The following is a 17,539-nucleotide window of genomic DNA, read 5'->3' as shown; positions in this document are numbered from 1 at the left end:
AATAAAATGACAAAACCTCATAACATTGCTAAACATTTTAATTAATTCTGAAAAATATTAAAGAAGTATTAATTAATGTTTTCGAGGTATTAATAAATACTATAATAGTGTATAAATAACACTAAAATGACACTGTTTTGCATGTCAGTTTATGTAAAAAAATGGCTGAAGCTGAGTTTTATATATATATATATATATATATATACAGGTCCTCCATTGACTAATATTTGTAAAGAGCAATTTAGTAGCTTAAAAGCGAATGAACTCTACATCTCTCTGGGTGATAAGATGATGGCCTGTTTCCTGCTATCTGGCTCACTGTAAGCCCGCTTAGCATTCAGTGTCTGTACATGAACCTATAAGCCTCCACTCTGGAGACCTACTTATGCTTGGCGTAGGTTCATACACAGCACTGATATGCCCCTTTAACAAGGGCAAACATGGTGTACACCACCGGAATCATACGCCCCAACTAATCAACAGGCACATTTGACATGGTCATTTTACCCCAGCGGTCACGTTTGGATTCGTTCCGTCAAATCTGCACTTAGACGTTCTGTCAAATGAAGCAAGGGTCGCTAAATTGTTGAACTCTCGGTGACCTGTGAGTGATGTATTCAGGTCAGAGTATTGAGAGGGGTATGACAGAGCTTGTTAACCGAGACTCAACAAGCCACTGGAACATTTTTTTGTTTATTTCACTCCGTCGCTACGAGCATCGCTCAAGGGTATAAGCCACAGATACCTCTCTGAAAGTCTATTACTGGAGGGAAATTATGGAATAAATGCCTGGTGGAAGCTGTGCGATTCACTTGCTCACTGTCCATTAGGGTTTTCGCATCCTGTCTGTTGTACAGCAAAAGTACCAAGGTTATAATAGTCTTACTTTTGCACATTTGCAATACTGAAAGTTTTTGCTTCATGAAATATTCCTTTTTCGCATTTGTTTTAGTAATCAGAAATAACACTTAAGCGTGTATTCGAGTGAACGTGTTGCAAATGTGTCTCATATAGAGACAGGAAGTGAGTAAATGAATTCGGTAGATTTATAATAAGGGTGCGCTCGCTCCACCAAGCTGCCATAATGTCTCCTGCAATCCTCGCTAATTTATTACCGCCTTTGTCACCCAGCGGATCGGGCCACGAAGTTTTATTACACGCAGCACAGATACGTTTTCCTTTAAGTCAGGACTCTTTTTAATTGCCTACACTTTGAGAAAATGAAAATGAAATCTAACACCCCCCACCCCTAAAAAAGGGCCTGTCTGAGACTTTCGATCTTTCTGCAGCGTACATAATGAATCCCAGAAATACCCCCTTAGCCCACATAAAAAGCTAATATAATTATGGGGTCAGTTGTATGGCTAATAGCTCATAGTTCGACCACCCAGCTACATGTGTTTAATTAGAGGACAGATCAGTTAAGCATCACTTACTAGTACAAAAACAAATGATTTCTCTCTGTCTCTATTTCTGTGTCTCTCTGCTCTTCCTGTAAGTAGTGTGGCTTCTGACACTAGATTGATAGCAACCAGTTGATCAGACCAGACGATCAATCAGCAGCCACATTTCACAAAACACAGTGTAATTAACTTACCCACATTATGATACATGAAATACTATACGAGCGCATGTTTCAGATTGATATTGCTCGGAGGGACAAAAGTGGGGTTTTAACAAGATTAGTGTACTGCCCACATATGGAGATTAAGACGTTGGGCTAATTGCTCATTGCGAAGATTGTTTTTGAGACAAAATGGATGCCCAGGCTCTTTTGTTTAGTTAACAGAAGCACCAAATCCAGATGGTTTTACATTAATAAAGGCCTGTAAACATTATAGCAATTATGGCAGAAAGAGCTGTAAAACCAGAGGTCAGAGTCTTTTGCATAACGAATCAGAACTCAGGGCAAAACCATTAGAACTGTGAAAATGGAGTGTTTGAAAAAACACATGAAGTCTGAATAATGTAATGTAAACATTTTAACAGAAAAAAAGCCTTCAAATATTACCTATTAAACTATAACTATTAAACCTATATTACCTATACCTATAAGTGTCACCTACCAACAATATATATATATATACTAATGATATACAGTATATACATATAATAATTTAATAGAAATAATTTTCTGAATAATGCAATGTAAAAATATCAACAGAAATAAAAGTATAATATATTAATATATAGCAAATTTACTATATTAAAACATTTAATCATTATTATTTTTTATTACTGAATGTATATATTTAGCTTATACACTCACACACACACGCAATTTATGTTGGCAACACTTTAATTTTAAAGGTGTCCTTGTTACACGTTACATGTACTTACTATTATAATTACAATAAGTTATGCATAATTACTTGCAAGTAACCCTAAGCCCAACCCTGATCCTTATCCTAACCATATAGTAAGTACATGTAGTTAATTAATATTACTCAGTACTTAAATGTATAATTGCACTGTAACAAGGACACCTTAAAATGTTCTATGTTGCTAGTTCATGATATCTGATATTATATATTACATAAGTTGCCTCTGAATATTAAATTAGCCAATAAAAACAAAATAATGGTTCCAGTTAGAACCAGTTTTGCATCCTGCTGCCACATGATAACATTTTCAAGTTATTCAAACCTTTGTTTTTAACAGTGTACACCACCTGTTCAATCTACAGATGATAACAGATGCATTCTCTTTCTCTTGCAGAAACACGATGGGCAGTTCACCGTCATTCAGCTGGTGGGCATGATGCGTGGAATCGCTTCGGGAATGAAATATCTGTCTGACATGAGCTACGTCCACCGTGACCTGGCGGCACGCAACATCCTGGTGAACAGCAACCTGGTGTGCAACATTTTGCTGTTTATTTATGGGTGTTTCTTTACATTTTAGAAGATAAACTCTATTGAAACACACTTTTCACACTCCATCAATTTTATTAGTCTACTAACAATGTCCAACAGTGGAAATTGCATGGAAATGGATATATATATATATAGAATATATATTTGTGCTTAATAGTATTTTCTGACTGAAATGACAATGATGGAAATTTTAACATTCCCATACAATTAAACCATAGACAACCATTTAAATGTTTGAGGTTAAGTTTATTAAAATTATTTCGACATAGAATACATTTTGATAAATTTCATGTATCCTTGCTGAATTAACACATATCTTACTGACCCCAAACTTTTAAATGATGTGTGTTTATTTTCACACTTTCTGCATAATTTGTTACAGCTTGAATGAAAATGATGCACAATTAAACATTTTCTTTGTTTTCATTATGTCATGCGTTTCATATTCCATCTCAAGCTCTTAACTGACTGTATTATCTCTTTGGTTATCAAGTACACTAATTTTTTAGAAAACTTGTTGCAAATGATGCCACAAATATGTGGGATGACTATTGAAAATGCTATTTTTCCCCCCACACAATAAATAATAAAACAGTTTCATTTTATTTGTTTAGATGATCATAGTTTTAACTGGTAATAATCCTTTTTTTTTTTTTTTTGGATGGATTTTCATATTTTAAGATTGAAGATCTGGGTTTGGGACAAGGGTAAAACAATAAAATCTACAAAATGTTTTTAGTGTCCTTTATAAGATGTAACAAAAAAAATGAAATCGGTTAGTTTAAACAAACAAACAAAAAATCAGCCGTCATTCAGCTGGTGGGCATGATGCGTGGAATCGCTTCGGGAATGAAATATCTGTCTGACATGAGCTACGTCCACCGTGACCTGGCGGCACGCAACATCCTGGTGAACAGCAACCTGGTGTGCAAAGTGTCCGACTTTGGCCTGTCCAGAGTGCTAGAGGACGACCCTGAAGCTGCATACACCACACGGGTAAAGCACATTTCCCCCCTCAAGGTTTTATTAGATCCTAGAGTGAGTCATCATCAATTTTACAGAAACAGGGAATGAAGGAAGAACTAAACGGATAAAAAATTTATGCTGTTTTTTTTTTTTTGACATCTTGTTTGCAGTATAATTCTGAGTCCCACTTTAGTTGTTATTTAATGGTTTTTCAGAGCTAGCTTTCATCATTGTCTTTGCTTAATACGGAAAATTTGACTCTTTCCATGAGCCCTCAGTTGAGAAATGATGATTGAAATGTCTCTGATCTCCTTGAAAATGTCTCTCATGTCTTTTGAAAGTGTTTGATTGTGTGAAAGAACTTCACCAAGACACCGAAAGAAAGAGACAGAGGAGGGATGTTTGAGAAGCGAGTTGGCTTTCTCAGGGGTCAGTTTCTCTGTCAACCCAGCATGTATTAATTACATCTGTTTTTGACAGGACAACCGCCTCCAAACCCCCTACACTCGTTCCTCTCTCTCCTTCTCAGCTCGGTAATTGGTGAGCACCCTGTGGATGCGTATGAAGGCCAAGGGCAAGAAAGAGGCATATGTGTGTGTGTAGCCGTCGGTGTCCACTCTGGTGAACAAAGCATAAACTCAGCAGGAGAATCTGTTGTCACATGCAAACAGGGGAGAAAAGTGCTCAGACAACCCCGAACAGACCCCCGCAGATTGCTTTTTGTTGTCTGTGTGTGCGCATTTGAGGCAAAATATGTGTTTTCGCACAGAGAGGAACTCTTAAAATATAAGTGGCTTTGACATTCAGCACCCCGTGCCCTGTTGCTTCAAGTGCTGAAATCATGAAGAGACAAAACCCTCCAGGCCACGCGAGGCAGCCGTTTATGTGCCGTGACTTTATATAATTAAAAAATTGTAAAGATTGCTTTTTGAAATTCTCTTTAAATGATTTTACCCCATGGGCCCTACTGCTATTCTTTGGCACTCTCATCACGTATGTCTATACAGAGTACAGCCGGTTTGTCTTTTGTTTGACTTTGACTATAGAGATTAACTACAAACCACTGCAGCTATTTAAAAAGACATTTAGGAAAATACAGACCCTGCCATAGTGCTGGAATAGGAAAAGACAAATATTGTCTCTATTTTGCTGTTTATTTATGGGTGTTTCTTTACATTTTAGAAGATAAACTCTATTGAAACACACTTTTCACACTCCATCAATTTTATTAGTCTACTAACAATGTCCAACAGTGGAAATTGCATGGAAATGGATATATATATATATAGAATATATATTTGTGCTTAATAGTATTTTCTGACGGAAATGACAATGATGGAAATTTTAACATTCCCATACAATTAAACCATAGACAACCATTTAAATGTTTGAGGTTAAGTTTATTAAAATTATTTCGACATAGAATACATTTTGATAAATTTCATGTATCCTTGCTGAATTAACACATATCTTACTGACCCCAAACTTTTAAATGATGTGTGTTTATTTTCACACTTTCTGCATAATTTGTTACAGCTTGAATGAAAATAATGCACAATTAAACATTTTCTTTGTTTTCATTATGTCATGCGTTTCATATTCCATCTCAAGCTCTTAACTGACTGTATTATCTCTTTGGTTATCAAGTACACTAATTTTTTAGAAAACTTGTTGCAAATGATGCCACAAATATGTGGGATGACTATTGAAAATGCTATTTTTCCCCCCACACAATAAATAATAAAACAGTTTCATTTTATTTGTTTAGATGATCATAGTTTTAACTGGTAATAATCCTTTTTTTTTTTTTTTTGGATGGATTTTCATATTTTAAGATTGAAGATCTGGGTTTGGGACAAGGGTAAAACAATAAAATCTACAAAATGTTTTTAGTGTCCTTTATAAGATGTAACAAAAAAAATGAAATCGGTTAGTTTAAACAAACAAACAAAAAATCAGCCCCTAGGACACCAAAGTAAGTACTTGAAGTGAAAAAACCCTCTTGTTTTTTTTTTTTTTTTCTTATTTAGGGTGGAAAGATTCCCATTCGATGGACGGCCCCTGAGGCTATAGCGTACAGGAAGTTCACCTCAGCAAGCGACATTTGGAGTTACGGCATCGTCATGTGGGAGGTGATCTCATATGGAGAGCGGCCTTATTGGGAGATGTCTAATCAAGACGTAAGTGTCCTTGAGAAACTGGAAACACACGTGTTCTCGTGTGTATTGTTTAAATTGAAATCTGCTCCACTAATATCTAATATCTCCGCTAATATAATTTCTACTGAAGCCTCTCGGGGGGTTCCGAGCAGTATGTCCTTGCAAACGTTCAGAGAGTAACAGACATCTTCCTACGGTGATGTCTGTATAGCAACTACTCGAATGACAATGGTTTTTAGGAGCCTCATAAACGAGAACTGTCCAGCTGCTCCTGCCTTTAATACAAGCCAGTTAAACACACTTCATCCCTCACTGCTGTATTATGCTAACGCTCTCTGACTTCTCCCTTTATTACCATCAGAGGAAATGTCAAAGGAATCTTCAAGACCTTCAGGGCACCGCAGATAATGATTTAGATCTTCAGTGCTCATTTTGAAACAAAGAAATGAATGTTAGAATGTTTCCTGTCTAAAATAAATAGTTCCTTTGATTTAAGAAAAGGAAGTGGCAGAGAACAGGAGCTGTTTTAACCATAGCAATGAATTATAGTCATATAGAAGATGTTTAAACCATTGAGTTGAGTTATAGTCTGGTATGTTATGGAAATGTAAAAGTGATGTTACTTGCATGAATATACCATGGTAACCATAGTTTTCACCATAATAGAGTAATTGATGTTAACTGTTAATACTGTCTTCAAAGGATAAAAAGTCTAACAAAAGGACAGAAAGGTTCAGAAAACTGTTTGAAGATCCTATATTAATGCATTTTTTTTTGTAGTTGCAATAACAAAATTAGCAACGACATTGAAAAGAAAGTAACCTTAATAAGGTTACAGCTACTAAAGTAGCTTTATGGGGAAATCAAATAGAAATTGTCCTTAAATATACATTTGCACATGCACATTGTATTGTACAGTATTTTTAATGCATGTCTTTGTCTTCCAGGTGATTAAAGCTATAGATGAGGGTTACAGGCTGCCCGCTCCGATGGACTGTCCTGTTGTCCTCCACCAGCTGATGCTGGACTGCTGGGAGAAGAGCAGAAGTGAACGGCCCAAATTCGGGCAGATCGTCAACACTCTTGACAAACTGATCCGCAACCCCAACAGTCTGAAAGAGCTCGCCAACAGCTCAATCTGGTGAGAAACTCATATGAGCCTTCACTTCACTAAAATTCAGCTGATATTTGTGCAGACACATGATTTTCACTCTGTTTTTAACCCTGCATTAAAGGGATAGTTCAGCCAACAACATTTTTGTTTATGTTTATCTGCTTACCCCCAGGGCATCCAAGATGTAGGTGACTTTGTTTCTTCAGTAGAAACTCAAACAAAGATTTTTAGCAGTCCTATAATAGCAGTCAATGGGTCCCATGGCTTTGAGAGTCAAAAAACATACACAGACAAAACCAAATTAAACCCTGCGGCTCGTGACGATACATTGAGGTCTTAAGACACGAAATGATCGGTCTGTGCAAGAAACTGAACAGTATTTATATAATTTTTTACCTCTGATCCACCGCAATGTCCAACTGTCCTGAGCGCGTTCACAACATCTGGCGCGTTTGTGTTCTACTGAAGAAACAAAGTCACCTACATCTTGGATGCCCTAGGGGTAAGCAGATAAACATCAGATTTTATTTTTTGGGTGAACTATCCCTTTAAGGCCACTTTTTGACCCTGGAATCATGTTAAATCCTGTTTTCCTGTAAAATATCTGAACATCCTTGAAACCAGATAAATTAAAGGTAAGTTAATATGCATTACCATTCCAAAATTTGTGGTCAGTACAATTTATTTATTTATTTATTGGCAAGAAATTAATACTTTTGTTCTGTAAGGATGCATTAAATTTATCAAAAGTGACAATAAAAACATGTATAATGTTGCAAAAGATTTCTATTTTAGACAAATGCCGTTCTTTTAAAGTTTCTATTCTGAAAAAAAGTATCATGTTTTTTTATGTTGTTGTTGTTTGTTTTAATATTAAGCAGTACTCTTTTCAACATTAATACGTTTCTAGAGCAGGAAATTTGCATTTTAGAAGGATTTTTGAAGGATCATGTGACTCTGAAGACTGGAGTAATGGCTGCTGAAAATTCAGTTTTGCCATCACAGGAATAAATAACATTTTAAAATATGTTAAAATAGAAAAGTTAAATTGTAATAATGTTTTACAATATTACTATTTTTACTGTATTTTTGATCAAATAAATGTAGCCTAAAAAAAATGACTTACAGACCCCAAACCTTTGAAAGGTAGTGTATCTTAACATTCTTAAAACAAGATAAATGAATGATAAGTTAATACACATTTACTAGGTAAGGCTCATTTTCAGGGAATGTCTCAAATTATTCCTTTTTCTTACCCCATTGGCAATTTATTCTTGTTTTAAAAGTAAACTTTACTATATGTTGTTAGATATATTCTGAAAAGTACCAATGGGATGAAAATGCATTATTATTTAAATTAATTCAAGTGTCTGAGGGAGGTTATGATGAATAGTGATGGCAAACATGTTAAATTGCTGAAAAGACATTAAAACATGTCACATCCTCTTTGCAAGACTTGCAAATTAGAAAAATACCCCAAGGTTTTCCTCATGTACAGTGTGTACAAATAGTATGATCAATGTAAACATGGATCAAGCTAACCCAAGATTATGTTAACTCAGGGTTAACGATTTCAATTGTGAAAAACCCGATAATGTGGTGGAAACATGAAACACGAAGGACAACACCAGTTTAAACCAAAGGATTGTCTCTTTTAAAGTAATGTACAGATAAAACATTTAAAAGACACAAAAGCAAATCCCTAACAGCTCAAATAAATCCAGAGAAAATCCAATAGAGCTTTTCGGTGTCTGCTCCATGAACTCTCAAATCGTTCGTTTTATGTGAAACAACAAGCAGATAAACTCCATATTGTCTAATATAACCAAACCTAGTGTCGCTGATCCTTTTCCAGCAGACATCCATCTCGCAGCTTTGTAAAAAGACATAGTCGTATAGATAGCCTGAACCCCCATTGTAAAACCTGACACGAGACAGAGCGCAGACTCTCCCTCCACCTGCGGTTTATCAGGAGCGCTGGAGAAGGAGAGGCAGAGTTCACATTACAGCCATAAAGCCAGTGATTCGTAGCCCTTCATGAGATATACGCTTCCTCAAGCCCATCACAGTCTCTCTGATTACAGCCCAACCTGCCAGTCATTTTATCCCTCTGTGTCCAAAGAGGACAAAGAAGAACGAGGGCGTTAAATACATCCCGGGTCTGAGATTGAATTGACCCCCGGTTTTCACTCAAATGCTGCTGTCACTCAGCAGTGTGAACCTAACCCGTCTGTCATGAAGAACGGAAAGGCAACACAATAGGTTTTAACCTCAACTGCAACTCCTGAACTTTTATCCTCTCCTCATGAAATTGCTTAAGATATCGGCTCTCGGAAGAAACTGCTGTATTCCCTAGTAGAAAGTTCTTGGATCAGCTTGCTTTGTTGGTTCGGAAAAAAGGCTATCATTAAACTATCATGAAATGAGAAACAAGTGACAGTTTGATTAGATATTCTTAACTGTAGGCCTGAAGCTGAAGCCCTAATACGATATCCTGCATCTCCATAGATGATTTATAATGCAAGACCAGTTTTCCAGCTCAGTTCTCAATGCTTTCACAATGAACCAAACCGCAATTGATACAAATTTCATTTCCTTTTCAGGGAAGACCCCACCACCCCAGAATTCAGTGTGAGTACGGTGGATGAATGGCTGGACGCTATCAATATGGGCCAGTACAAAGACAACTTTGCCAGCGCAGGCTACGTTTCTCTAGATTCCATACTGTACATCAGCATGTGGTAAGTTTGTATACCAATATAAATACACTTACGTTATACTTGTGAACCCAAAAGTAGTGTATAAACACATTTTGGCAAGTAGGAAGACCCTATTTTTATTGTATTTTATCATTTTATTTTATTTTATTTTTTAAATGATTTTATACTTTTATTTTTAAAGACTGGGACTTTGCCATCTCAGGAATAAATTGCACTTATTAAAATAATTTAAATAATAATACAAAATTTAATATTTTTTAATGTAAAATAAAATCACTTCTGAACTGTAGTGCAGGGTTATTATAGTAAGCTAAAACTAAAACCATAAAAAAAAACATAAATTGAAATAAAATAAATGTAAACTAAAATAAAATATAAAACAACTTCAACTTATTTTATTTCAGATAGTTGACATTTCTCATTTTCGTTTAGTTTATCTTGATATTCTAAACTAATTAAAACTAAAACTGAAATAAAAATTGAAATAAAACTGTATAGATATTTAAAAACAATAAAAAATAATAAAAAATAAAAAAATGAAAATTATTATTATTATTATAAATAATAATAATTAAATCAAATTATATATACACACACACACACATATTTCTCTGTGATTCAGAATTCATATTCATATTTTTTCCCAACCAGCAGCTGTTAATGGGAAACTATCACTTGGTTTGTATTTTTATAATGTAGTGCCGGGTAGCCCCACCCACAAATACATATCTTTTGTTCAAAAATCATGTTCCACATTGCAGTAAATTAAACATCAAACATCAAAACAATTACGTAGAAACATGATATATCAGAGAACTCATACTACTCTTAAATATATTGTTGTTTAATCATCGTTTCTATAACCAAACTACTAATAAACTGAATCCAAAATCAAAGGCAGGGTAAGCGATTTCTGGTAGCCAATATTGATATTTGAAATCACCAAAACAAACACGCCCCTACCCCAAAAGTGTCTTGCCCCTATTTTGATAGCTCCGCCCCACATATACGTACGCAACCCAGGCAACGATTAGTTCTGTGAAACAAAGCAAAACCAATGTTACACCGTGTCTACATCGGACGTGAGCAGCACGGCGCAACAAATCCCGACAGAAAACTGCTGCCGTGTTCTATTTATGACGTGCTGACACAAATTTCAAATGGTTTTCGGCGGCCGTTTGATCGCGTCCAGTGTAGGCAGACTTTAGCTGTTGTAGACACAGTGTTACTCACATATTGAGAAGAAACAAAGCAACCTCGGCGTCCGATCGCAGGCCTCCGCTCCTTGAGTTCTCTCCAGCGCTGGAAAGCTGATCCGATATTTACACGGGTCCTACTTCTTGCTTTATCGTTCCGCAGACGTTTTCCTCTTTTGTTTTTTTTTATCCGCCATCTCTTTCTTTCTGTCGCTCGGCTCGGCTAATGTCCGTCCCGTGCACTGAAAGCTCTCTCCTCCACATCACGAGTAGACACGCCCCTTATTGCTGATTGGCTACAAGTTTGTTTTGCTATTCGACCCGAATCAGTTTTCAAAAGTGTTTTTGAAAAAATTACATACCCTACCTTTAAATGATTTCCTGAACCTTTTTTTTTTTTCTTTGCCTCCTTCCTCAGTGAGTTAAGCAAGATGGGCGTGACTCTGGTCGGGCACCAAAAGAAGATTCTCTCGGCCGTCCAGAGTTTGCACGCACAGGGGACACACGTGCAAGTATAACAAGCCTTCAAGAGCGTACAGACTGAGAGAGTTACCAACTGCTCCCACCACAGTCCCTATCAGCAGCTTCACCGTACACTTCTCACCCTGGATGTTTCCGCAAATGACCCTTTTGTCAGCACTCTGGCTTCCATCCATGCACGCCCGAGCTTCCTACAGCCAGAGGAACACACCGAGACCGATCTACAATCGCTTGACAAGGCCACGGCAAATCAGATATGAAGTATGGTTATTAAACAAAAAAGGAACAAAAACACATTAGGGAGAATTCACAGCTTGTGTTTTACAGTTTCAACATTTGCATTTAATATTTGACGTTTTGCATATCAGAGGTCGGACTGTTGTTGTTTTGTTTTTCTCACATCTGTGTTTGGGATATCAGTCTGTCCTTCTACATCACTTATAAGCCACAGTAAAATATCAGAAGATGTTTCTAATATATTTATTTTGTCATAATTGAGCGTTTGAGCACAGATGGATTCAAGTCCCAGAATTCAGACGAAAAGGCGACAGAGGTTTGTGTTCCACAAGCAAAGATGGCCGGAATGCATCTGAGACGACGAAGACGAAGGCCGTGCCTTGCACAGGACGACGAGACAAGCTGAGAAATAATTGCTCTTCACTCATCGCCGTGTTGCAAGCATTTGAATAAGAATCCGTTTGACTTCTCAAACACACTTCCAGAAAATAGAAATGTCATTTCTGTCCATCCGCTGCACAGATATGCCAACGTGTTTTACCACTGCAAAGTTTGTGCACGTCAGATCAAGCAAAGACGACTTCGAAAGGTCATTTTCGTCATTACGAAGTTCGCATCGTCTTTACGTTTACACTCGTAGTGCGTGACGACTATTGTACTATAGTGTATAAAATGTACAGTGTTGATTTGAAAAAAAGAAGACAAAAACGAAAAACTAGAATGTTTGTAATGATGTACCTTTATTTAGTATGAAGAGGAAGAAGTGGCCGTTATCACCGTCGTTTGCCGATGTGCGATAATAACTCATCTCTGGAATGTAGCATGGATCCTAAGCTTCATCTTTGATTGACAGGTGACAGTGACTGCAGTTTTTTCACTCAAGTGGTGCCCTTAGCTGCTTGACTTTAGATGCCTTATTAACTGTGCAGTTCTCTCTCTTTTTCTCGTCCTCCCCTTAGAAACGATATCATGAAGTTTAATGTATATAGTATTTATCATTGTGTCACTGAGAAGCTGGAGCTCGATGTAAAAGCCAGGCTCGACGTTGTTTTAGTCTGCTGTTTGTGGAAACGCATTCGATCCGTGTGGAACAGGGACGGAGATTCTATTGGGGCGAACTAAATTCCTCATGCTAACTTTACCGAGACTGATTTGCTGCACTGTATATTTTTGTACTAGTGAGGTTGTTCTGTAAAGTAGAAGTCTACCTGTTTTATTTAAATATATATGAGACATAAATACAGGAACGGATGGAAATGAGAGATAATCATACTTCAAATCATGATTCCCTGACGTCATTTCACATTTTGATTTCTTTTATGTCATTGATTGTTTCGATGCTTCAGCACAACGCTGTAACTAATCGCAAAAACTTGCTTGGAATCTGTAGGGGTTTTTCTTCCACATTCTGCAGAATTTTGCTGAAAGGATTTGAATATGCTAAAATATCTTTATTCAAAACTCATTTAAAATGGAAAAATAAATAAATAAAATGTCAGAATTCTGTACCCGCAGATTCCGTGTGTGGTTTAACTAAGCACACATAACCACTCTTCCTTTCGTCAATTTTTAAGGAAAAGCCATCATCGTCTGTTATTAGAATATGTATAACTGGATACTTTTCATAAAAGGTGAAAATCCTGAAAATGACATCTCGAACCATGTTTAAAATGGTCACATATTTGGTTCCCCAAATTAAAATGGCATAAACAACAATACATTAAAAATATATAAATGATACTGATAAATGCAAGGATCCCTACTAACCATTGCACTTTTCTTTAGTTTTTTTTTCCCCCATGCATATTTTACCGAAGGAGAGGAAAAACACTTCCTTAAACAAGTGATTATGCATTTAGATGAATTCATTTGTTCTATCCTGCGATTGTTAATGAACCTTATACACTAAATCTGAGATTTCAATATGTTAAGTAATTCCAGAAGGCCAGAAACTCATCCATTTTTATGCTCATTTTCCAATCCAAAATGAAATCCATTCAACTCCGTCTAGGGAGGCAATATGCTGATGTGGCAAAATTGGCTGCAGAAAATTGCATTGAAATAATAAAAACATGATGATGATGATGATGATAGTGGCGATATTAATGACCATTAATAAAACATAAGCTCCAGTTTTTACTACTGCAACATAAAACTTCCAGTTTTGCAAATACAGCTAAGTAAAGAATTATATCTATATATCTGCTCACCAAATGAATCAAAGCAGGTGGTTTTGTGACTAAACAGTGTTAGTGGCAGGATGTGGAATGTTGTTAATATGATAGAAGGTGATAGATGAATCTTGCTTATAAATTGTCTATCGAGTCGTTGTCTTTTGTTCTGCCCCGGCTCTGTACATGTGTTTGGGCTGATCCTTTGTGAATGATCTCTGTTCTTTTGTAAGCTATGTGCCCATCTCTCCACACACTGCAGGTCTCTATGAGCTCGCAAAAAAGGGTGTACGCATTGACATTCTTCATGTCGCTGTAATAAATGCTAATATTTTTAATTTCTCACCTGAAGCTTTGGCATCTCTTTTCATTCTTCTCTAAATGCACTTATGGTTCTTTATCCTACGCACGCACACGCACACACACACACACACACACACACACACACAAACCCTGAAAAAAAAATGGTGTAGAAACTATTTTTAGAAAATCTTGCACACTAAAATATTAGAATCAAATTATGACCAAATTTCAGATTTGATGATGCACAGGATTTAGTAAATAACCGAATAGTTATATATAAATTAAATATATTATGAAAATAAAAATTATTAATTTATAAATAAAATGTATTACTTTTAAAAATATATTTTAGTTACACATAGAACCACAGAAGTAACACATAGAATTTAAAACTTCCATAATATTTTTTTGTCAAATGTACTCTAATCATTTTGTTCTATTTTTAACCTTTTTTTTTTTTGCACAGACGCCATGGAAGGTCAATTATTTTGCATCTAAACATAAAGACAGGATGGAAAAAATGTTTACAATGACAATGCAGTATATGCAATGAACAATACCTATTGTATTGCACTTCCAAAATACTATACAATAACCTGTTCAGTTGTTAAAAAATCCATAATATACATCTGCGTATAAATTGACCCTCTACACTTTATGAATTGCACCAAATTATTAGAACTAAATAGTGGCCAAATATCCAAATTTCCTGATGCACTGAATTATTTAGAAAATAAATGTAGTAATCAAATCGAACATCAAAGCAATTATTTACGCCTCTATTCAGATATACATTTACAAGTAAAATGTATTCTTTTTAAAATAGCACATTTTCTCTATATTTGATGACAGATTTTATTCAAAAATGTGCACAATTTTTCCTCATTAAAGAAAGTCTTGCACAGCGAAATATTAGAACCTAATTGTGATCAAATTTCAGATTTCATGATGCACTGGATTAATTAGTAGAACATAATAATTTATAAATAAAATGTATTACTTTTAAAATGGTATATTTGTAAATTATATTTAATTTTTATTCTAAAAGGTGCAAAGAAGTCCTTTAAAATTCAATTTAAAAAATATATATTTTACATGAAGTTTATTTAGCAGAATTATTGAGTCCACATTTGTGTGCCTCTAACATTTGTTTAAATTTAAGCTGCACAAAGAACAACTAAATATAAAAACATTCAGCCTCCTAATGAGGCTATAACTGCAAAATGTGTAGTTTTTTTTTTAGACTGCATTTATGTTAAGCCAAACAGGGTCTTTTTGACCTGCGTGCGCTGTGCCGGAGACGGATGTCATATTCTCCAGAGAGAGAGAACGGGTCAGAGAAGGTTAGCTTTTAAAAGCACTCCTGCCTCTCTTCTCACTCTATGTTATGTCCATTACAACCAATCCCCACTCTCTCTTTCTCTCCTTTGTCTTGCTGTGCATTACACAGCACACACACACACACATATCATATGGAACACAGTCATTTTTCAGCCATCATTAGTATGGCAGTCGGACAGATTTATGGGCAGCCCGTAGGGCCACAATAATACAATCAGCAGGCAAGACAGTACAGATGAACATTACGGACGGTTTTTCAAACAAATCATATTGCGTTACAGAAGTTCAAACAGTACACAAATCATCTCTAACGGTTCGCTTTTGTCATAGCAGATTCGTTACACGTCACGGGCCTCTGTGCCGCAGTGCTGAGAACTGAAAAAATTAAAGTAGTTTCTCCATTTAATGAGTATTACATGGGCTTTTGTGTTCCCATTACACAATGGTAAAACGTGGAGTGTTTATAGAGTAGACAAATCACAAAGGTGGGAAGTTTTCTCGTTAAGCAAGGAAGTAAAAAAAGGTATCAATGTTTATTTTGCGTGTCACTGTGAGCGCGTGAAGCGTGTGTGGGGCGATCATTCAGGGCCATTTTTACAAGGGACAGTGGTCAGTTTTCCAACGCTGCTGTCCGAAGCCTCTGGAGGTCTGAGTGGATCTATATCGCACCATCCAGCCTCAGGCTCCTGTGTTCTTTTAATGCCTTCTGCACTCACATTAAGAGACACCTAAGCCCCTGTCTGACAGCATGACTGAGAGGGGTAATTAGACTAAACACCCTCGGGACTCGCTACCGTGTGCGTGTGTGTTACAGAGAGAGTGAGTAAAAGTGAATTTGTTCGCTTAGTGTGTTTCTACATTTGTTCAGAGTGAATCAGTGCGCCGTACGAGTTTGTGCACATGCCCGACAACCCCATCCGTCATGTTTTGGCCTTTCGAGCCTTCTTCGCCTCACCATATAACCTTTTCAAATTATGTCAATGTGTATTTCAAAATGAATCAATATGTCATACTTGTGGCCGATTGTTCGCATCTGCTAATATATGGACTTGGGCCTAATTTGTGGTTTGGTAAAATGACACATTATCACGGGGTGATCCATCACGCCGTCCTAAATGACAGCCCGTCATCCTTTCTGCTCTGCTTACTGGTGTCATGTGATTGTTGGTGAACATGACAAAGGGAGATTGAAGAGGATTCAATTCGGGTCACGTGACTGTCCGGGAACCGATCCGTTCCCACTGCGCACTCTCTTGGATGTGTTGGGAACTGGGAAGCACTTAATACATTAAGCTCGGACGCATTTTTCTTGAATGCTAATTCAAAGCCACTCCAATCTGAAAATGAAATATAGTTAGATAAATGCCCAAATAAATTCGAATGACTCTGGATTGCTTTCTTATTACTCTTACTTGTGGCCCAGTGGCTGTTTTTGTTTTTTGTGTCATGTAATCCTGGTCGATTAGCGGTGACATTTAGTGTTTGCTCCCAGTGCGTCCGGCCTTTACTTTCATTAAGGCGAAAACAAAAGTTTCAGAGCACAACAAGTGCCATCCTCACATGACACTGAATAGCAAAAAGGTCACACACCGTAGCACTTTGATCAGAACTAAAGTCCTGAAGGAAATCTAGTATACTAGTTCCCTCGTCATGCTAGCTCACGGTGTCTTAGCCCAAACTGACAGCGTTTTACATGTCAGTCTGCTGAACCTAGACGTTTAATGTTGTTTTTCATAAAAATACATCAGTTGATTTTCTGTCACTCCCTCTGTAAACCAAATCGCATTTGTTGCTCGGTGAGGAAAAAAAGCCTAGCTGGTTTTACTCACTTATTGTGATACTGGGGGAACATGTGAATGCGGTGCAGTCCTCTGTGTTTAATATGATCCGGCTCCTCACTGAGCTATTGTTTGACTGTGGTAGAGGATGAGCCACAGGAAGTGTGGGAGAATTTCAGCTCACAAAGGGGATCTTCA

At 36.6% G+C, this 17,539-nt stretch overlaps 1 protein-coding gene across 1 annotated transcript in view; it reads left to right on the top strand.

The window, feature by feature from the left end:
* Positions 1-14,264, top strand: part of LOC107589354 (ephrin type-A receptor 3-like) — a 62,508-nt gene extending 48,244 nt beyond the window's left edge. Inside the window, exons 10-15 of the mRNA XM_016277768.1 lie at positions 2,719-2,799; positions 3,744-3,872; positions 5,873-6,022; positions 6,949-7,142; positions 9,719-9,856; positions 11,450-14,264. Coding sequence (XP_016133254.1) covers positions 2,719-2,799; positions 3,744-3,872; positions 5,873-6,022; positions 6,949-7,142; positions 9,719-9,856; positions 11,450-11,549 — 792 coding nt within the window. The 3' untranslated portion in view covers positions 11,550-14,264. The remainder of the gene's footprint in view (positions 1-2,718; positions 2,800-3,743; positions 3,873-5,872; positions 6,023-6,948; positions 7,143-9,718; positions 9,857-11,449) is intronic.
* The last annotated feature ends 3,275 nt before the right edge of the window (positions 14,265-17,539 follow it).

Source organism: Sinocyclocheilus grahami, unplaced genomic scaffold (assembly GCF_001515645.1).
Source record: "Sinocyclocheilus grahami isolate Dianchi unplaced genomic scaffold, SAMN03320097.WGS_v1.1 scaffold115.1, whole genome shotgun sequence".
NCBI classification, from domain to species: Eukaryota; Metazoa; Chordata; class Actinopteri; order Cypriniformes; family Cyprinidae; genus Sinocyclocheilus; species Sinocyclocheilus grahami.
This window is presented reverse-complemented; position numbering and strand designations above follow the sequence as displayed.